Source organism: Acinonyx jubatus, chromosome A1 (genome assembly GCF_027475565.1).
Source record: "Acinonyx jubatus isolate Ajub_Pintada_27869175 chromosome A1, VMU_Ajub_asm_v1.0, whole genome shotgun sequence".
Lineage (NCBI taxonomy): Eukaryota > Metazoa > Chordata > Mammalia > Carnivora > Felidae > Acinonyx > Acinonyx jubatus.
Window position 1 is genome coordinate 6110348 of NC_069380.1, and position 22744 is coordinate 6133091.

The window sequence follows — 22744 nt, forward strand, 5'->3', positions numbered from 1 at the left end:
CATTATTTTTCTTTTATTAAGAAACTAGGAACAACCTCAACATTTTAATAGGAGATAATTGGTATAAGTTACAGGGAATCCATATGATTCATGAAGATTATATCAGGAAAGTAATTTTCAGACTAAAAAATCTTCATGATATACTAGTGAGGAAGGAGGGTACAAACAATATATTTAGTATAATGCCATTTTTTATTTTTATATGGAGGAAAAAATAAAAAGGCATGCTGATAATGTTTATAGTGGCCCTCTGTTAGTTTAGAGATTATATACAGTTGCTTTGTTTTCAGTCCTCTATTATCAAGCACATTGTACTTTTATTTCCCAAGTTATATCCATTGAGCATGTATCCACCTTTGAAACTTAAAAAACAAAACAAACTTTTGTGGGGCACCTGGGTGGCTCAGTTGGTTAAGCATCCAACTCTTGATTTCAGCTCACGGTTCATGAGATCGAGCTTAGTGTCGGGCTCTGGGCTGACAGCAGAGCCTGCTTGGGATGCTGTCTCCCCCTCTGTCTCTGTCTGTCTGTCTGTTTCTCTCAAAATAAGTAAACATTAAAGAAAAACTTCTGGTTTTAGAACAATAAAGCTCTTGATATTACTTGGTCTGATAATTCTACATTTGAGATTCCATCCCAAGGAAATTACCTGGTGTGTGTGTCAGGGTGTTTGGGGTTTGAGGGGAGGCAAGTATAATTTATACAAACATTGTCAATGGGAGCATCATCAGGGTTGATTCCAGAAGTGGGGGTTTGGGGCAAATACAACCAGCTGTCTATTAATAGAAAAATACAATGTAGTTAGTAAGTGTAATGTACAAACATCCAGATTTGTCCAGAAAATAATACTTGGGAAGACAACACAAAACAGTATTACTCACTGATTACTGTTATACTATCAAATATATAAATTAATATTGTTTAGAATAATATTTGCAATTACAGTGATTTTCAGATTTAAATATAAACTATGTATACTTTTTTTTGGTAAATTTAGTTAAATTCTTTTTTTTAATTTTGTTTTTTATCTTTTAAAATGTGCATCCAAATTAGCATGTAGTGCAACAATGATTTCAGGAGTAGATTCCTTAATGCCCCTTACCCATTTAGCCCATCCCCTCTCCCACAACCCCTCCCTCCAGTAACCCTCAGTTTGTTCTCCATATTTATGAGTCTCTTCTGTTTTGTCCACCTCCCTGTTTTTATATGATTTTTGTTTCCCTTCCCTTATGTTCATCTGTTTTGTCTCTTAAAGTTCTCATATGAGTGAAGTCATATGATTTTCGTCTTTCTCTGACTAATTTCACTTAGCATAATACCCTCCAGTTCCATCCATGTAGTTGCAAATGGCAAGATTTCATTCTTTTTGATTGTTGAGTAATACTCCAGTGTGTGTGTGTGTATCTCCACACACACACACACACACACACACACACACACACACACACCACATCTTCTTTATCCATTCATCCATCGATGGACATTTGGGCTCTTTCCATACTTTGGCTATTGTTGATAGTGCTGCTATAAACATGGGGGTGCATGTGTCCCTTCGAAACAGCACACCTGTATCCCGTGGATAAATGCCTAGTAGTGCAATTGCTGGGCCATAGGGTAGTTCTATTTTTAGTTTTTTGAGGAACCTCCATACTGTTTTCCAGAGTGGCTGCACCAGCTTGCATTCCCAAAATTTAGTTAAATTCTTAATAATGAAACTGGAACTATTTTGAAAACTAAAAGATTTTTGGTATCCTGTCTCTGCCCCTTAATACCTCTCCCTTAAGATGTATTTGATCTCCTTAATGTTACTCAGTTTTCTAGTCTTCGAGTAATAGGTACTTTTTTTCTTATTGGGCACTTTATTAGATTCTTTGCTTAAACTATTACAACATACCTTAAAACTTTACAAAAATACAATTAAATAAATCCAACTTGGAAAATACATTTCCATCTATAAGAAAATATACACATGTGTATTAATATGTGCACCCACACATTCTTTATTAGGAATAAATGAGATCTAGCTTTGCTTTAAAATTAAAGTTTATTTCTGTTGCCATGTTTCTGTTCTGTGCCCCCATGTTTCATTGTTAATGACATGAATATTGTTTCTGGTAGTCTGTGACAGTAAGAAAATGACTGTTGTGTCAGTGAAAATAGGACATTATATTCCAGATTGATCTTGTTGCACTTAAACTGGTATTTTATGCCTCAATTGCCTAAAATGGACAGGTTAAGAATTTTGTAAGTTAAAAATTCAAAATTTATAGTTTTAAAAGATAGCAATTTTAAACTAATGTGAATCATGTTTATTATTAGAAATACTTGTGATGATCATATTCACAACTTGGTGAAAGACCATTTTATTTACTTTTGTATCACCTAGATGAAAACAAAAAGTAGAGTAGTAGTCTGGACTGGAGGGATGTAGGAGAGGCTTATTGAGAAGAATTGTCATCTATTATTAGCATGATTACCGCCATGTAGTTAATGCTTGTTTCAAAGTATCTTGATTAGCATCGACTCTGACAAAGAACCTAATTCCTATTCTCCCTAAAAGAGGACTTGTTAGGTAAGTAAAAGATTCGTCAGTGCACCCATGTGTTTCGATGCCCTAGTGCATGCTGTCTCCATCCCCCGAGAGGGTGCAGACCCAGCCTTGCACTGGTTTAGTAGAGGACATTAGTAAATTCTGGAGGCACCGTCTCCCGTTGCTTATCTTCCAGACCAGCTCCTGAGCTTTCACACGTCAGCTGTCATCACCTGTCATCACCTGTCATCACCTGTGCAAAGCCTTTCCTTGCCTGAATTTACCCTACCCATTAGTCTAAACTGTCTGCCCCTGGCTTGCTGCTCTGTTGATCTCTAGGCCTCACTGCCTCTTAGTTCCTCAAATACAGGGATAAATGTAGAGTATTTGAACTGTTGACTGTAGAGGATGAAGTTACTGGTTATAAAGTAACATCTGTTTTCTCATCAGGAAGCAGAATTTGTTAAAAAATTCTATACGGTTTTTTTTTTCGAATTTATACAAAAAGCAAGAATTAACTTTACTAGAGTAGTTGATAATTTCTTCTTTAGCTTAAAGATGTTCAGCAGCAATACTGGGGTAAAATTAAATATTAGAGGTAAAAAATTAATCATAGCTTGGAAGAAAAAGTGAAACTATTATAAATGGTCTTCCAGACTTTATTCACTGGATTTCCAAATTTCTAACTCCACTCCTTACAAGGTTTCTTATAAAACAGTTTTTTAAATTACCGAATATATGTCTATTTAAGACTTTGCTGCTCATGTTTGAATCTCATATATGTACATCAGAGTTAAAGTTTTTAGTATGCATTGTACATATTGATTAACAACAAAGCTGAAAGTTATTTTCTAGAATGTGTGCCCCCAGAAAGTGTACAATGTTTTGTGAAAGTTAAATTCTGAATAAATCTTAGAGAACAGCACTGGCAGTGGTTTCTTATGGGTAGCTGTATTTTGTTTTTTGTGTGTTTTTTTTTAATAGATCCATCAAGAATCAAACTTTCCTGTTGACTGCAAGTCTCCATTTTGCCTTGACACATTAGTGCGCATATGAAGACCCCATTTTCACCCCTAAAATAAGGTCTTGGCAGTTATCGGGACAGATAGGCTATCATTCTCCACTTCTGCCCCTCTGTCAGATATATCTGATATTGGCAGTTTCCTGATCAGCCCAATTCTTGTCTTTCTCAAGATAGAGAGAGCTCCCTGCAGTCTTTAACCTTTTTTTTTTTTTTTTTTTTTTAAATCAGGATTGACCCCTGAAATGAAACCAATTTGGCATCTCTGCTGTGTGCCAAAGTCATCAGTGAACTATTTCACAGCATGACAAATTCTGGAGAACAGAATGCCTCTACATGAATAGTTTTCTTGTAATACAAACATCTTGCTTTAGGAAATAATTGAGTTTTGGGGGAAGCATACCAACAGAAAACAAGAAAAGCCATAAGCCTGTCCTATAAAACAAGGACATGTTCTTTTAATTACAAACAGGTTTTTGTTTTGTTTTGTTTTGTTTTTTTCTGGGAGAAACAAAACAGCAATAGAAGGATATTATAGTTTCAAACAAGAAGTATACTTCAGGTATCTCATTGATTTATTTCGTTGTTCAATAGGCAATAAAAGGTGCTCTGTAATGTCTGTGCATAGCATAGCTATATTTGAAGATGTTGCTATGATGTAATAATACTTCTAACACGTTGGACCTCTGATCTCCATAGCAAAAATATAGTTTAATAGAGTACGTGCCTCATTAAAATGTAAAATTCTATACATGCTTTCAAAGTGATTATGTTGGATAGCATATAAAAGATAATGGACTGTTTATCACAGTTCTGGTTATTACTAATTTGATTCATGTATCGTCACTAACTACTTGGAAGTTTTGGCTCTAGAGCTAAAAATCCTTACCAGATTCTCCTAGTAGACAAAGAAGAAAGAAAAAAGAAATTAACTTTTTTGGGGAATATTATGTGAGCGTACTACAAACAAAAATTATCAAGTCTTTGAAGCCTTCCTTAATACTGATTAAGCAACAAAACAGAAATAATAACAAAAGTACTTTTGATCTTTGGGGCCTTTCTGCCTGTTTTCTCTTGAGAGTTCCATTAGATTATATTAATAAAAGAAATTTAGTGTTAGATTTACCTCTACTGAATCAAAACATCATACCCTGGGGCATATAGAAGGCTACCGTGGAAAATAACATGAGGAGGGACCCGTTGTGTATAGTGTTACTGAAACAACACAACACCATTCTCTTTTGCTTGTGACTATATAGCATGGCCCAAACTGAATTTTAAATTTACTTACAGAGGTAATGTTGGTAATGGCTTTTATCCCCAAGACCTGCTTCAGATCATAAATAGGCAGTGAGTTGCCTAGAAAAGCAATTTGTAACTATTAACTAGAGCTGTGGCCCCAAGCCCCAGTATTAGACCAGACCTTGACAGAGAAGCTGTGTATTCCCCACCCCATGCTGAAACCCAAGTGTGGAACTCGAGCAGTCTGATGAGTCTAGAACAGAATGAGGAGCAAGAGAGGGTGTTTGTCCCCCTTTACCTTGTAGCATGCTGACTGATGCCACTCACCCTAGGGCTTCTCAGCTATGGGCCCAGCTGCTGAATGAGTAAGAAAAAAAAAAAAAAAGATTTTCCACTACATCTAAAATAAAAGGAGGAGAGAGATGTCCATGTGCTCTGCTCTTGCCAGATATGGAGATTGCATTTTAGGATTGAGCATTGAAGTGTGGTAAAAGTCCATCACAGCAAACCAGTTAAGCAACCTGCATCTCTGGAGAAGGGGGTGGGACTTAGGGTATGGCTGAGGAGCAGGAGCCGTGGGTGAAGGAAGGGTCTTTAACGTTTAGTTTAGACGTGACTTTATGGTCTGAATTGTTTACAATCAGAATGTATTCGTGTACTATTTATGTCATTAAGGGGGTGTGGGGAGAGAATCAGATTTTGCCAGATAACAAAGGAAAGGTCTTTGGGGACAGAAGTAATGGGATAGCAGTGACTTAGTTTTGAAAGGTCTAGTCACAGGACACTGAAAACAGTGTGGCAGGAACAGTGTGGGTGGTGGCAGGTGGGACGGGAAAGATTGGTGGGAATGAGCTTGCAGGTGCCTTGCATCCCCTCATAAGGACTTTGGGTCTTATTCACAGGTGGTGAGAGGCTAAAGTAGAAATAATATTTTAGTAATAAGGCATGGCAAAAGAATTCAAAGACTTTTGAAAGGTTCACCTACACCACTGTCACCAACTCTTTCGGTTCTTCTAGTTCTTACTCATTGTACTTTTTTAAAAACCTACTTGTAATCACAGTCTATATATCATTTTGTGTTGTGCTGTTTTCACCCAATCTTGTAAGAATTTTCCGTGTTGCTGTGGAAGATTTTAGGCAAGGGAGTCACATGATCAGCTTCCTCTCTTAGAAAGGTGACCCTGGCCACATTGCAGAAGATGGATTTGATGGGAAAAGAATCCTACTGGGGCTAAAGAGTAGGGAATGGGTTCAAGAGATGTTTAGGGAGTTCTGCCCCAGTGGACCATAAGAGAGTTCTAGCACAGGCATGGAAGTTCCCTCCTAAGCCCACATTGGTAGTTGAGAGCAAGCCTCTTCCCTCTGCCAAGTAGAAATGCTGCCTGATTCCTCTTGGAAAGCCCTCCTGGGCCTTCAACACTTTACACTAGTCTCAGAGATCTGACTTCATTTTGAAGTAGGCTGAGCTCTGAAAGTCTCTGCAGAGTGTAACCCAGGGGTGATTGATGAACATCGTGCACAAAAGCAATTTTATTTGTGCTTGGCAGTAGTTACAGGTAGCTCCTGGGGAGTATTGTTAGTGCTGTACTTCCTTTTGGTACCTTGCAGGTTATCCCAGGGGGTCAGGTGTGTGTGTGTGTGTGTGTGTGTGTGTGTGTTAATGATAGAGGTTCCAAAACCTTTTTCTTGAAGGAAACATTATCATTATCATTGTTATTGTTATTATAGTATGCATTAATTGAAAAACTTGATTCACAAAGTTACTTTCAAAATGATATATTAGGAAGGGAGCATTAGGCTTAAGACATGGGGTAGATTCTACTGTTGCCCCAATCTTGTAGATTATACTTACAGGGCAAGTCCTTTAATCTCTCTGGTGCCTAGTTTCCGCACCTTGAAATATGTAGGGAGTTGCAATTTCTGAAATGTATATGCTACCATTTCAGCAGTTCTTTTCTTTTTACTGGGGAAAAATTTTTGATCTGTAGTAGTTGATAGAATAATATATTCTATGTTCCATTTTGTCAGTAATAGCATGGAGGCTGTTACCAAATATGGTTAGGCAAGCCTGTGAATTGGTTACTACTGTAAACAGCTTTCATAAAAATCTTTAGTTTTAAGGTTCCTTTGATCTGTTTGAAGGGCGTTCTGATCTAGTTTCACTTCTGTTTAGCAGACTGGTAGAATTAAAGACCAAGTAGACAGGCTAGCAGGGTGAGAAAGTTTTGGGGGTTGCTCTCCCCCCGTGACCCCCTTCCCTTCCCTTCCTTCTTCCCCTCTTCTTACTTCTTGCCGAGGAGGGGGCGAACCTCACATGTCAGTATAGTAGATATCACTCACTCTAACAGATTGTAGATGACAGTTAATTTAGAGACTATAACACTGTCTGAAATTTTACTTCTGTAAAATCTCCCTTTAAATTTTAGCTTCTCTTTTTATTTAAACATAAAAACCTCGAAGCCATTGAGGTCATAGAAAATTCCTCTTAACTTTGCTAATTCATGTAGGAAAGACTTTAGTAAATTGATTTCTCTAGAATTTATTTGTTTAAACATAGGTACATACTTTGCCATTTCAAAAGAAAAGAACAGAGATATCAGGTGGCTCCTTCCCTCCTTCCTTTTACTTAGATTGAAGTCATCTTTGAAGATAACATTTTCCCTTAAAGTTGCAGGGCATTTTATATATAAGTTGGCAGGAAGCACAATATTTAAACTTCCTGTCAGATGCTCCACAGTAGTGAAAACAGACTGATAAAAGGGCCAAGAAAAGCCTTCGCTCTACATGCAGAAGAGCACTGCCATATTTGGGCCTTCATGAAGTTTGCATATTGCTTTGCATATATACACAAAGTTTCCTTGGTGACTTCCTGTGTTCGATTTAAATTTTTGAGTAAATGAGGTTTTTTAAAGGTGGATTTATGTTATATTGGCATATTGTCTATTTAAAAGAAACCACTACTGTCTACTGAAAAAAAACACTATTTTGTTTCCACAGAAACCTGCTAATATTTTAGTTATGGGTGAAGGTCCTGAGCGAGGAAGAGTAAAAATTGGTATGTTTTATCTTTGATAAGTCACAGCGTAGCACTCTTTTAAAACTTTTGCAGGCAGCTGTATCACTTCTAATTTTTGCTGTAATAATATGCATATATTCATGTAGTTCCATCTGATCAAAGCCATTTCTAAAGAGTTTACATTAAAAGTGAAAAATGTTTCACACTCTTAAAAGGTGTCAGACAATCCTTAGAGATTGAAGTGTTCTAATTATAAAATAAACCATGGAAGTTTCTTAGAAACCTTTGCGTTCATTAAAAATAGCCTATAGAGGTGAGTGGCTTCTATCCCTGTTAGAAGCCAGCCTCACCTTTAGTCACAAGGGCATACAGCGTACTAGTAATTATACCATCAGTTCTGTTCACCTGAGCCAGATTAGATCAGAACATATGCCTCTGTTGACCTTGTCTAGATCAGAAATTACCAACTAGGAAAACCGTTAAGGCTGGATAGGTACAGAACCTTAAGTTCAAACTAGCCTGTCTGACTATAGAAGGCCTTTGCCTGATGGGGGAAAAAAAGTAACAAGTATTCTATACCTTGGCGTGTTTTCTAATAGCTCTGTTTTCTTATATATGAAAGCAAAACTTTACCCATTTCTGGTTTGGTACCTATAAAGATAGAACTAAAATTTATTTATTCTAACTGGTTATTTTTTTCATTGTCTTTTCCAAGTTGTGTTTGTTGCATTTATTTAGTTTGTCTTGTGTGTGGGTAGAAGAAATGTTGTAACTAAATTACATTTAAAGGCAGCAGGATTGTGGGAGTATACAAAAAAGTAAATAGTGATTTCTGATTGAAGATTTAATATAGATCCGAATTATCATCTGATTTGTACCACTTTGCCAACAAAGAAAAACCTAGGTGTTGCTAATCCCTCTTCCCTGTCCTCCCCTATAAAGTCCCCAGATCTCACTTTACGCTTTTAATTAGACTCTTAGAATGTTCTTTTATCGTACAAACCTTGCAAATTTTTTAGTATCACAACATTTGATGCACCTCAAAGTGCTCCTAGTCATTGACTCCCTTTAAGAGCTAGGCCCTGTCAGTACTTACCATAGAGTCACCAAATGCTATTAAGTCCTTACTTGTGTTTTAAAAAGCCCAATTTGGTTGCATCAAGTTCAAATGTAAGTTCAAAGCATGCAAAATAGAAAAGATTCAGCCAACTAGTAGTTATAGGCATGGTTTTACTATAAGATTTGGGGAGATCTTATATAACAAATTAAAATCTAGTTTGGAATTATACTTCTATATAATGTGTATGATGTTAGCAAGTTTGGGGGGATACCAGTGACTTAAAGCATTTTCCTTTAAGAAGAAATATTAGTTCTTCTATAAACCAGTATTTAGTAATGTGAGTCATGTTTTTAATTCTTTGCCAAATTTCTGTGTTGTTTTTTTTTAACCTCCATAATTGAGTAGGTTAGACAAGGGCCTACTTCATTAAAAATGTATATTAGGAGAGCAAAACCAAACAAACGGTGGATAAGTCTTGACATTTTTGATAGGTGGTATAAATATTGGTTGTTCATTCAACATGTATTTGACAAAAGCTACGTGTACTGACAGTAGATTCTAAAAGACACAGATGAAAAAAGACAGTTTTTGCCTTTAAGATTACAGTGTAGTAGGACAAACAGCCATGCCTGAATAACTACAGTACTTACTAAACTGTGTCAAATGCCACAGCTCCCGTTCTGAGCTAGGAGTTTATGACATTTGTCAAATCATTTAATTTCTTCTTTTGAAAATTTCTTCTTTTTTCCTCTTAAAAAAGGGAGGCGATTGAACTAGATGGCCTTTAAAAAGTCTTTTCCAGCTTAAAAAAGTTACTATGAATCTTTAAAGTTAAGCTAATAAAATTCAGCCAAAATAAATGGGGGGAAATAGTGGTGTTAACATACTGTATCGTCAACTTCTGATGATCCCAGTGAACAAGGCTTATTGATGCAAATAATGGAAGGCCTTACTGTAACTGATCTGGTGTCTCAATGCTTATTACCAGTACAAAGAATGGACGTGCAGCTTAACAACCCTGTCCCCAGCATTGGTGCGACAGGTGGAAAGAAATCTGCCCAGGGGAGTAGGGTCACCCTTGACCTCTGATAGCAGAGCCTCTCTGTAACCCAGGTGAAGAGCAAATGACAAGAGTTTGCCAAGATTGAAGATCTCAAACTTGGTTTATATTTAGGCTGTTGAAAGGGATGAAACGTTTTTGGTGCCCCCCCCCCCCATCCACTCCCCCTGCCCTGCAAATTTAGCACTTTTTTCCTATCTTATGAAATAACAATGGTAAAATTAGAGTAGTCAATTAAATTTGTAAAAATCTATTGACTCAACATTATTATTATCTTTTTTTACAGCTGATATGGGCTTTGCCCGATTATTTAATTCACCTTTGAAGCCTTTAGCAGATTTGGATCCAGTAGTCGTAACATTCTGGTACCGAGCCCCAGAATTACTTCTTGGAGCGAGACATTATACCAAAGCTATTGGTGAGTAGAACTAATTAAAATTCCATGACATTTAAAAAGTGGCTTTGTTGTTGTAAAATATACATATTTCTATATAGTAAATCAAATACAGAAAATTATAAAAGTAAGAACAAAAACGGTCCTAAAATTCTTTTACCTAGAAATACCATTATTAGCATTAGGAGGGTATTATTTCAAGCATCTCTCTCTGACAGATAAATAGATATTTTAAAACTTTTAAAACATATGGGATCATACTATGCATTCTAAGTAAACGTGTATTTTAAATTTAATTTTACTTGAAAAGAGAAGTAAGCACAGTAAAATTTCTAAACCCTTAAGCTTCAGACAAATGTTTCTTTCAGCAAAAGAAATATTAACTTCTAAAAGATCCCCTTAGAGTTAAGGGGAAAAAATTATGGAAAAAGTAGGAGTTGGAAACATCTTAATTCACTTTTCAATTTTTGACTGTGTTGGTTACCTCCCTACAATGAACGACTGGGAAATGAGTACTCTTGTACTTCCTCCACACCGACCTCTCAGTTTATAAGCTATCTTAGAAATGTCATTGTCATCGTTATTATTACTAGCTTGTTGATGTTTATGACATTAATTTTGTTTGCCAGCTGTAATTCCCACCATTTATTCTCAGGTTGTGTATTATAATGAATTCAGTGCTCAACTACCACAGTCCTTTGACCACCTCTTTTCCATTACCGAGTCTTTATTCCGCCTCATTTTATTTGGCTGAATTTTATCATCGAGTACTTTTCTTATGTGCTTTGCTTTTCTTTTCTCCTTTATTGTGTGTTTTTATTGCTTATTTAACCTGCTCTGCGTTCTCCAGAATGACATCGAGCCTGCTTTTTTTCTGTCCCTTGGTTAACTCCATCCTGAAGTCATCTATGCTTTGCTGTATTCTGGATTGATTTTAATCCTGGCTTTTCTTTTTTTTTAATTCCTCTGTGTTGGATATGTTTCATTCTTGGCTTTATTATTTTGCTATAGCATATTCTCAAGTAACTTGCTTTGGAAGGGAGGTAAATTTTCTAGTTCTTGTGTTTCTGAAAAATGCCTGTGTCATACTGTATCATGCAGTTTGGCCAGCTTTAAAATTCTAAGTACAAAATAATTTTCCTTCAAAATTTGATGATGCTCCCCCATTGTCTTGTATAATTAGTGTCGCTAATGAAGTCTCATGCCAGTCTTATTCATTGGTGGATTACTTCAGTGGTTTTTCTTTCTGAAAACAGATAAGAATTCTTATCGTTGTATTGCACAGTAATGTGCTGGCTCCTTGGTGAGCACGTTCATCCTGAAGTTCATAGTGGAAAGTCTGTAGAAAACTCTTACACTAGTCTTTTGATTTCATCCTGTCTACTTTCTTTTTTTTTTTTTTTTAACTTTTTTTTAATGTTTATTTATTTTTGAGACAGGAGCGACAGAGCATGAGCAGGGGAGGGGCAGAGAGAGCGAGGGAGACGCAGAATCGGAAGCAGGCTCCCGGCTCCGAGCTGTCAGCACAGAGCCTGACACGGAGCTCGAACTCACAAGCCGTGAGATCATGACCTGGGCTGAAATCAGATGCTCAACCGACTGAGCCACCCAGGCACCCCTCCTTCTGTCTGCCTTCTGTGTTTCTCTTTCCTAAACTGAGTATGGGCAGATATTGGACTCCTGGGGGTAATCCTTTATACCACTTTTCTTCTGTTTTTCTGCTTTTGTCTTTTTTTTTCCTAGAACCCCTTCTTATTCTCTGTTAATTTTTTGTCTTATGGAAAGAAGCTTCTTGAATATCTGTGAGGACAGTGCTGTATTCCTGGAATAATTACCTGTGTTTTCTTTATAGGCTCCCTTTTTATTAATTTGTCTTGGTGTCTTCCTTCCACACGTCGTGTTCTTGATCCTTGCCTGTCTCTTCATATGTAAGAGTCACGTTAACAGAAAGGTGCTTGCAAACTTTGTGTACACAGATCATAGGGCTCGTTGATTGGCAGACGTTAGGGTAATCTAGCAGAGAACTTTAACAGGGGGATCCCCAAGTGTCAGCATGCACGAGTCTTTGCCCTGAGTCCATTCAGATTCTTTAAGGGAAGAGTCTTTCCACTTTGGGCCCAAGTTTTGTATAGCCCCAGGGCAGCAGAGGGGACTAGGGGAAGGAGAATGAACTGTTTATAGAATACAGACTTTGTAACTGGTGCTGTAAGGACAGACTCTTCACGAAGTTGTACAGGACAGGCCTGCTTCCCACTCGGCAATAATACTGTGGCCTACGGTCTTCTCTGAGCTGTTCCATCTGCCTTCCAGCTTCCAGAAGTGTTCTTACATATCTCTGCCAAATCAGGTCTTCATATAGCCAGTCTCTTTTTTTTTTTTTTTTTTTTTTTCATTCAGATCTTGGTCAAAACGCTACCTCTTCAGGGAGAGCTGTGATCATACAGTCACCCTGCCTTCCCCATCCAACTTCTAGCTTACTGCCGTGGTAACATTGAACAGTATCTAAAATCCACTAAAGTAGATAGATGTTGCCCAGCTGGTCACCCTGGTAGGCCAGTGCCTACAGGGTACACAGTGAGAACTCGGTACTCTCTGTTGAATAAATGAGCGAATCCTGTCCCCAGTGATTTCCTCCTGTTCAGAAAGGACGTTGCTGCCATTTCAGTGTATATAAATGAGGGAAAAGAAGAAATACTTGTGATTATTCCCCTGTCTTAATCTGAGCCCAACATGTCTTTCTTCAGAAAAAAATTTTTTTTTTTTTTTTTAATTTAAAAGGTTATTTATTTATTTTGAGAGAGAGCGAGACAGAGCCCATGAGCTACGGAGGGGCAGAAAGACAATCCCAAGCAGGCTAGACGCTCTCAGCGCGGAGCCCAGCGCAGGGCTCAGACTCACGAACCGTGAGATCATCACCTGAGGCAAAATCAAGACTCAAAAGGACACTTAACTGACTGAGCCACCCAGGTGCCTTCAGAAAATCTTTATGTTCACTAATCTTTGTACCTGCTTTGACATCAATTTCATTTTATAGAAAAATAAAGGTAGATAAAGTTAAGTGAGGGAGATATGGGACTTCTCTGTGCTTTGTGGCTGTTATACAAATCTGAAATTACTCCAAAATAGAATACTTTTTGAAAAGTCAGTTACAAAGAAGGAAAAGTAAAAGTTATTGAAGCTAGTCCTGTTTTGGGGGTACATATTATTACCTAGGCACATGTTTAGTTATCTTTTTTATACGTGTGTTCTAAGTGCTTAGCATATAAACTAATATGATGCATAGCTATTTTTTCCATCTAGAAATGAATATGTAAGAGCAGGGTTATTTTTGATAAGACATATTAACAGACTATACAAAGAAGTTATTGCCTAATCTTAGCTGTTATCAACTGAAAACTTGAGACTCTGAATGGATTGAAATTAAGTAAAAAATACACCATCACAGAAGCTTGTGTCTCTGACTTAAACTGTTTATTATCTTTTTCTCCAGAAACATTTTATTGTGAACACTGCAGTTTGTATAACCTGTTACTATTCACGAGGACAATCTCTAGTCTGGCAGTTTTGATGCAGGGCTGCTTGTCACAAAGCTAAACTACCAGCCAGTTGTCCAAATCGCTTTATAATTTGGAAAGGAGAAGGCCTTTCTTCATATTTTTCCCCTTTTACTCCCTCTCATCATCAAAATTCATTGGATAACTGTTAGAGAAACAAGAGAAGCCAAAACGTACGCAACTTAATCTGACTTGTAGCCTTAGCTCCGTCACTCGGTGGGGCGGGAGGGCGGTGTATACGCGCTCATGCTCGCCCTTAGCAAAGATTTAGTTCTTTAGCCTCATTTTTTGAAAGTGAGAATTTAGCCTAGATCATCTCCTAGATTCCCGTTTAAATCCAAAAGTTCTGTGACGTTGGATAAAACAATTGCTTCTGAGGGAGGGAAGTTGCAGAGGGGACTGACTGGAGCGTAGATGATTGAAACCAAGGTCAGTGCCAGACCCTTTGTGGTGGTGGTCCCCACCCCATGAATACCTGACTTGGCCAGGATCAATCTTGGAAAGCCCTTTTCTTTTATGCAGACATTGACTCAAAAGTGTTACAATATAGATATCTTTCAAATTACTTTTTTGAAAGCGAGAAATCATACATAAACCATTTTTAACACAAATTTTTAAAAATAGAATAAGGGAATAAAAAAGGAAACTTCTTCCTTGATTCCAGTCTCCCCACCACTTTCGCATTCCTCCTATTACCTGTGTAAGTAGCCTAAGGGTCCATTAAAGTATTCAACAAATTCCACACACCACACACAGCGAAAGCTACTTATCAAAGAACTTGCCTGGTGTTTTTACTTCCCTGTCAGATCATTGTGGTTTGAGCAGCTGATAGAAGAACCTTTGTAGTTGATGCACAGATTACTTGTTCAGTAGTTCGTTTCAGGGGCATCCTTTAGAAGGGTGAAATCTGCTAGTGTAGTTAGTGGATTATGTTACACTGAAGGATATTAAGAAGCAGCAAAAGAGCATAGAGAGAAATGCTGTCCCCACCCGCTGTCGCCAACAGATTTTACCCACTTCTGTAGAACTGCAAGCCGAATCATTAAACCAGAGCGAGTAAATAATGGGTCAGTAAACATTGTACTCCCAGTGACAAAGTTTAATTCAGTTTTAAGTATTTTGGGGTTTTGTTTGGTTGACTTTGTAGACCAGGCTGAAAGAGGAGTTTCAGTTTTTAATCATCACTAACGCAGTCTTAAAATTTTACTCAAGTATGGTACACTCAGATGTTTGTTCTCAAATAACTGAATGCCCCCTGATTATGTGGCATTCTGTTAAGCGGGAAATGCATTATAAGATAAAGAGAAATGAGAATTTACTCTTTAATTAAGGTAGACACTTGCTATTAATACATCTATTGATTAATACATTATTTAACAAGTCCCCATTCCCTTGGGTCTACATGGCATGCTAATTCCTATCTACTTTGGCTGGTTAGTTCAGTAGCTATACACAAGTATTACAAATTCTGAGAAGGAGATGAGATACATAGGTTTTTTTTACCTTGGAAAGTCTTCTAGAAGGACATAGGCAGGGAGGTGAGAACAGGGAGGGACTTTTTCATGAACTTGGCACAATCCAAAAAAAAAAAAAAAATCAGGCAAGATAGGAAGGAGAGACTTATTTACACAGATTTAGAAATTTATCTGAGATAATAGCCTGCTTGTAGCTAACTTAACTTTCTGATTAATGTCTGGATCAGGATTTTGAAGAAAGGAAGGATGATGAGATTGCTAAAAGGTAAGAGATAATAGAAAAGATACAAAGGGGTATTAGGGCTTATAAGGTTAGGCAGGGCTTAATAAACTATTTCGTCCTACTTTCTGACTTTTTATTTTGGAAGCAATGTAGCTTTAAGGATAGCTACACGACTTACTTGCCTTCATCTTCCTTTACCTAGTTTGTTTTCTTCTTTAGAATTTTTCATAGCTAACCAGAATGAGTTGTCCGGTCTTTTGGGTGCTGTGAGTAGAGTTTTACACATGCAGACTGACCCATCAGCCCCTTTTTGTGATGCTACTTAGTTTGTCTCCCTTCCCTTTGATTGAGATTATCATAGGTCAAGCTATTTATTTGGCACACATGTAAAGAGAATAATCACAAAATCATTTTTTCCGTGTACTTTCTGACACTAAAAATAATATAGTTTGGCTTGTGTTTCTTGGTACTTTTCCATATGGTGGTATTGACTGACTTGGTTCTCTGATATGGGAGAAAACTGATACGCAAACACAGCGTCATTTTTAAAAATCGCTTGTCATCAGTGTGTTGTGTAATCTCTAATAAATAGGCGATTAACTTGTTACTCTGAAATGTACATGTGATAGTTTTACATTCAAGATCTATATTCCAGTTTTAGAGTTTAGGAATTCTCAGCGAATTTGTAAATTAACATTTTTTCTCATTTTCTATTTATGTGACAGTTATTAACATACCTGATTAATTGCCTTTAATAAAACAGTGATTTTTATTTTTCCCTCTATCATTATTTCTATTTACCATGGTTATAAGATCAGTCAAAAACCACTGACTGAGTGTCTGCTATATACACACTGTTGTACTTACTAGTATGGAGAAGTCAACCTTGTTGGCTTAGGGCTTTCTCAAGAGTGGAAACTAAATAGTTTCAGTTTTAAATTCTAAACTGGCATGTAGCTCTTTCTTCTACTAATAACAGTTCTGTTGAGTAAAAGTTCAGTCTGAATGAAAGTTAGCCTATATCTTAAAGTGAATCAAAGGAATTTGTTGGGTTAAGGAGGCATACATTTGCCTGGCTTTTATAAGTAATTCCAGTGAGTTTATACCCTTTGTGCCTCTTGAAGTAGAATTCTGCTCCCTGTTTTCTTGTCTTTATTAAATTGGAAAATCTAATGCTACTGTAGCATAAAGAAATACTTTGAACAAAAAAAGCTGTTCAAGTAGAAATGTGATTTCATTAGAATATTTGAGGTCAGGCACTGTCTTTTTCTTATTGGAATATGACCTTGCTTGCATGAGAGAATAATCATTAGACTTTACAAATTAGCAAGTACATAAACTAGGTGAAGAAAAAATATTTTTACCTCAAAAAATTGTGCTGACTTTTTTTGGGCAAGTATGCCCAATTTCAAAGGCTATTTGGGTTTTCTTGTTTTTGTTTTATTTTTTGTTTAATTTTGTTTGTTTGTGGTTCCTGTGCTCCATATGTAGCTTTGTATGTATTTCATAGATAAGGTAATGTTTGAAGCATTTAAAAATTGCCAAAAATGTAGGTAATAAATTTGATTTGAATTTGGGATGAAGCCACTGGGTGGAATGGAGGTATAATAGTGAATGAAAAATTGGGGTGGATTGGGTGGGAATATATTTACAAACAGTATTCCATGATATTTTAAATTATAATTGCTTTAGGAATTAATATGACTTATTAGGAAAACAAGAAACAACCACTCCCCACCACGATAAAAATGCATTTTCTTTTGGAAAGAACCACTTTATTTTCCTCCTTTCTTTTTCTTTTTTCCTTTCCTTTTTTTTTTCTTTTCTTTTTTTTTTTTTTTTCTTTTTGTTTTAAAGATATTTGGGCTATAGGGTGTATATTTGCAGAACTACTAACGTCAGAACCAATATTTCACTGTCGACAAGAGGACATCAAAACTAGTAATCCTTATCACCATGACCAGCTGGACAGAATATTCAATGTAATGGGATTTCCTGCAGGTACACATTATGTTTTTGTTTTTGTTTTTAAATCACTGTTGTTTAAACTTAGATATCTTCATTGGAAAGGTGTGTATCTTAAGCTGATGAAAGCCACTCTTACTCAGTTCTTTATATTTGTGACTTGCATTAATCAAAGATCCTTAGAAATAGCAAAATTTAGAGTTCACCTATTAGCGTAAAGATATTTGTGGGTCTTCTGAATTCGAGGAGTACATTTTTGTTTCATTTTATTTTGTTTTGTTTTGTTGTTTAATATTTGAAATGATAACATGTTTGCGATGTCTGTATTAAAAGGTGCCTTTAGTTCTTACCAGGGGAAACTATAAATAAAATTCAGTAGTATGTATTTTGGTCCGGCAGTGCGTATAATAATGCCATTACTTGGGATTTGAGTGTAAATTTTGAACATATTTACATTTAGGGCACTGTACAGAATCACATTATGTTGAATAATACGAAACATAGAATATTTTTGCTCTATCACCCTGGCTGGTAAGAACATTCTTTTAAGTGTTCTATTAGAACAGCAACCTTGCGTGCACTGATTAGTGGCAGGGAGAAAGTTGTTAAGGTGTCTCATCACAGGCGTTAGACCTCACCAGCTGTGTCTCCATCCCTTGTTATACCACAGAATGGTAGTTCATCAGTCACCAAAAACTGCCCAGAAGTCTAGAATAATGGATATTTGCTTAAAACACATACATAACATTGGCTAGTGAGGTACTTATTAGAAATGGTTTCTCATTAGGAAGTTTTCTCAGGTCAGGGTAACTCAAGATACCGAATGCAGAAATACCTGGGAGTTATAATTTCTCATTCCCTTGTTGGAGTGTTAACACAAATACTACCTTTCTGCAGAATTGGTCAACAGTTCTGTGAAGACTGCTTTTTTGTGATGGGAATTGTATTTATTCACTAAATATTTGAGTACCTGCCATGTGGAGGCACTGAGTTATGCATACAGTCTTGTTGATATAACAGGCATGACTCTTGCCTTCTTGGAGTTTATACTGTGGTACTCTAAGTAGAATGTTTAAATAATAGCTATGGATGGAGTAGGTGGAGGAGAATGGTCTTTTCTTCCCACTTGTGGATGTGTCCACCATCTCTAAGGCCCGAGGCAAAGGAATATGGCTTACAAGGAGGTGAAAGTGGGGGTGGCTTCTGTAGGAGATGATTCTTAATGTGTAGTTCAATAGTTACAGTAGGCTCAGCTTATAAGAAATTTGAAAAGTAGGCAGCAGGGTTTAGATTTAATGTGCAAGAGAATCCACGATAAATTCTTGAAAACTAGTGATGTGGTTTATGTTCCATTTTAGAAAGATTAGCGTGTGGTGGTGGGTAAAAGTCAGTTAAAGAGAGGGAACCGAAGCCTTGCAAGCCAGCTCTTTGCCTGTATCACGGTACTCCAGGTGTAAGTGATTAAAAAAAAAAAAGGATGGGAAGTAAAGGACAAAAATGGAATTGTTTATAGGAAGTGTGTAATTGAGGGAAAAGTAAAAGATTATCAAGATTTCTAGCTTGAGAAATTGACAAAATAGAGAAATCAGAGCAAGGAAATAAGGAGAAGATTCCATGCAGGAGTTGTGTATTTAGTTGACTTTACAATATGTGATATTTATGGAGGATAGGTAGTAGCTGTTTGTGTAAGTGGAAGGAAACCTCTGAAGGCCATTTAAAAACTAACGGTAGCTATTAAGCTACCTGTTGTACTACGGCACCTGGTAGTCTCTCAGTAAAAGTCCATTGGTAGTGATGGAAAAAACAAGCTGTCTAGCATGCGTTGTTCGAGCAACTCTAAGGCCAGCAGAACTAACTGAAACATTTTCCACCTAATGTACCTAGTAGCTGGGGTTGTTTTTGTTACTGTTATTGAAACTAGCCAAGCCACCAGCTGACTTTTTTGCATACTAGTTACGTCCTACCCTGTTCTATTTCAGACAGTTGTTGTCGCTTACACTGATTGCTGACGTAAAGCAGTGTATTTAATAAAGTGAAAGTAAGGAGGGTCATATTTTTTTTTTAAAGTGCATCTTATAGCTATGGAGGGAAAAGATACTACCTTTGTCATTGAAGAGATTGGTTGCTGATTTAACCAAGGTATTGAGTGGAAAAGGGGAAAAAGTAGTTTTACAAACAGAAATAGAATGATTTAATAATAGAAATATTTACTAATAGCTTATTCCCCTCTACTTATAGAAATTGAGGCAAAAAAGGAATTGAGGTAACTGATAGTAAATTCTATGGAAAGTAGGCACTAAAAAGATAAACTCAAAAAGATAGAGATCTAATGCTATGCAAGGGATGAGAATTGTATTTACAGGTCAAGATAAGATGTTTCTATAGCTAGTCAGTTATTTGAGATCTGTGCTTTCATGGAAGGTCAAAGTGTATGGCGTGTAATAAAAATTGAGGTAACTCTTGTTAAAATTCTCGAGAACAGGAACCTAGACAACATAAAATGTTATCAATGTATTCCACAGATAAAGATTGGGAAGATATAAAAAAGATGCCCGAACATTCAACATTAATGAAAGATTTCAGAAGAAATACGTAAGTTGGAAAGAAAGTAGACCCTTTTTTGATTTCTGCTTTCCCACAATACTTAGGTATAAGATTGAGTACTCGACAGAATACGGAACACAAGGTTATGCTAACAAACTTATTTACTTAATAAATATTTTACATTATGGCATTCTTTATTGCTCAAGATGTTTACGTGATATAAAGAAGATAAACAGCTAATTTTAGTAGCTAATTTGGGTAGAAAAAAACCCTTTCTGTACCTATTACTTTCTGGAAGCGGCATCAGTGAAAGTATCATAGCTGAAGCAGTAAGAGACTGAAATACCCAGCCTTGCTAGCACTGACTTGCCTCCCCACCTGGGTTGTGTAGTCATTTTACGTAGGCTTTAGCAGAGAAGAAGGAATATTTCATTTATCTACAATGCAAGATCAGAGAATTGGGAGAGAGGACAGTTTATAGGCCTGTGACAAATGTAAAAAAACTTTTCTTTATATTAAAAGACTGAATTAAACATTTGACCTGTAGTTATTGAGATAAGAGTCATATAAAAAATGCTATTCAGTATATATTATTTATGAAATTATTTTGTGTTTAATCAGTGGTATCCATTCGTAAGTGACTAGTGTGCATGAATGAAATATGAAATTGATCTAATGCTATGCCGATAACGCCATTTTTTATACATATTCTGTACCGGTTGTTATTAAAATGTTTGGAAAAGCCTCAGCCGATGTAAAATTAACCTCAAAATCTAATAGGTATTTCATAGTATTTCTCTTTCAGGTATACCAACTGCAGCCTTATCAAGTACATGGAAAAACATAAAGTTAAACCAGATAGTAAAGCATTCCACTTGGTAAGCTTTAGAGAACAATAATTTTTTTTCCCCTTGATTAGCCCAACCAGAGGTTTTTTGGGGTCACTTTATATGGTTACTTAGCACTCTTAGAGTACTTTATTTTTATTTATTTATTTATTTAGAGTACTTTAATGGTAAATGCAGACATCTGGTTGGTGCATCTTAGTAAAGGCATGAAAATATTTGTTTTTGCAAACCCATAACATGGTTTAACAGACTGATGTTCAGTTATATTAGATTTTCTAAAGGTTGTCTTTGTATCAAGGCTGTCGAGAACATTTTTAGAGTTACATTTATTGGTTTTCATCAGTTATTTAAAAGTTCCAAATATTTCGAAGAATCTAAAAGAAAAACCATCCCACTGCTCAGAAATAATTTTTACAGGTTATTTTGTATTTCAGATCTTTGAAAGATTGTTTGTAAAATTTTTAACTCCCAAGATACTCTTACAGACTTGGGTATTAGAAGTCCTTCAGTGATGGTGTGCACTGTTTGCATTTTCTGGAAGAATATGAGAGTTGTGTGATTTATTACTGTATAATGGAAAAATAATTTGACCTAGAAACTGAAAGAATCCATGCGCTATCATAATTTATGAGATTATATTCAACTATTGCCGATTTAAATTTGTTTACAATTTAATTTCCACTTTTACATCATTACAATTAAAAATGATTTTCAGCTTTATGTTTTTAAGAAAGTTATATAACATACTTGGAAATTTGGGGGAGCAGGCTGTATTATATTTGGCTTAAAATTTTAATCCTTTATTCTCGGTATTTTTAAATGAGTTCATTAAGTGGGATTTTTTTTTTTTTTTTTTTTTTTGCCTTGAAAAGATTATATTTTCCTTTATTACAGTACCAGGCCACTTGCAAACATGTCTTCTATTTCTGCTTTTTCTTCTCTGTCTACTGCTTCTGCTCCTACACCTTCTACTTATTTTTATATCATGTCCTATATCCTATATTTCATATCTTATTAGCAACTTAAAAAGCAGTACTTAACCTATCTTATTAGCACACAATATATTATTATCCAAATAATGGTTTCTTATAACGTACTTGAAATAGGACCCAAATAGGAAGGTAAGTTAGATCCTTCAACATACAGATTATTTATTCTAGCAAAATAATGGTAATAGTGGTAGACTGAAAGTCACAGTTTGCCCTTCCTTCCCCCCAGTTTGCTGCTCTTTGACATGGTCTGAAGTGGCTCTCATAACCATCACCACTGACATCCCAGAGAGAGACTTCCCTTGCAGCTTATTTGCTCATTTTTGCTGGGGTGACCTACCTTGTGTGGGCCCATCTGAAAACTCGGACGTAACTCCATTAAAACTGTTGACTATTTTAAATGGCAAATCCATGCTTTTCCTTTCAACTCTAAAATTGAAGCTGCACTTCCACTGAAATCTCATCAAAATTAAATTTAAATCTCGCCATCCCGGCATTTCTTCTGTATTTCTGAATATTTTATGTCCTTCTGTCCTCTGTGCCCTCTCCCATCAAGTCTCAGCACGTCTGTTGGTTTTCAAGAGTGGTCCTGGTCCACCGCACCAGAGTCATTTGGGAACTTGGTGGAAAGGCAGCTCTTCGGACCCCTGCCCAGACATCCCAGTCAGAGCTCTGGGAGCGGGGCCAGCGGTCTGCTTTCGGAAGTGCGCGAGCGGTGATTCCGATGTACTCTGACGTCTGAAAACCACCGCATTAGATCAAAGAGGAGAAGCTGAGAGACCACTATTTAGATAAGCTCTTAAATCACATGTTAAAGTCAAAC

General features: G+C 36.5%; 1 protein-coding gene across 5 annotated transcripts in view; it reads left to right on the top strand.

The window, feature by feature from the left end:
- Positions 1-22744, top strand: part of CDK8 (cyclin dependent kinase 8) — a 124737-nt gene that overhangs the window by 83351 nt on the left and 18642 nt on the right. For 4 of the 5 annotated variants that reach the window (XM_053209919.1, XM_053209959.1, XM_015083752.3 and 1 more), the window contains exons 5-9: positions 7791-7848; positions 10216-10347; positions 17433-17576; positions 20063-20132; positions 20890-20962. In XM_053209919.1, coding sequence (XP_053065894.1) covers positions 7791-7848; positions 10216-10347; positions 17433-17576; positions 20063-20132; positions 20890-20962 — 477 coding nt within the window. The remainder of the gene's footprint in view (positions 1-7790; positions 7849-10215; positions 10348-17432; positions 17577-20062; positions 20133-20889; positions 20963-22744) is intronic. The other variant, XM_027064583.2, reaches the window with a different exon arrangement.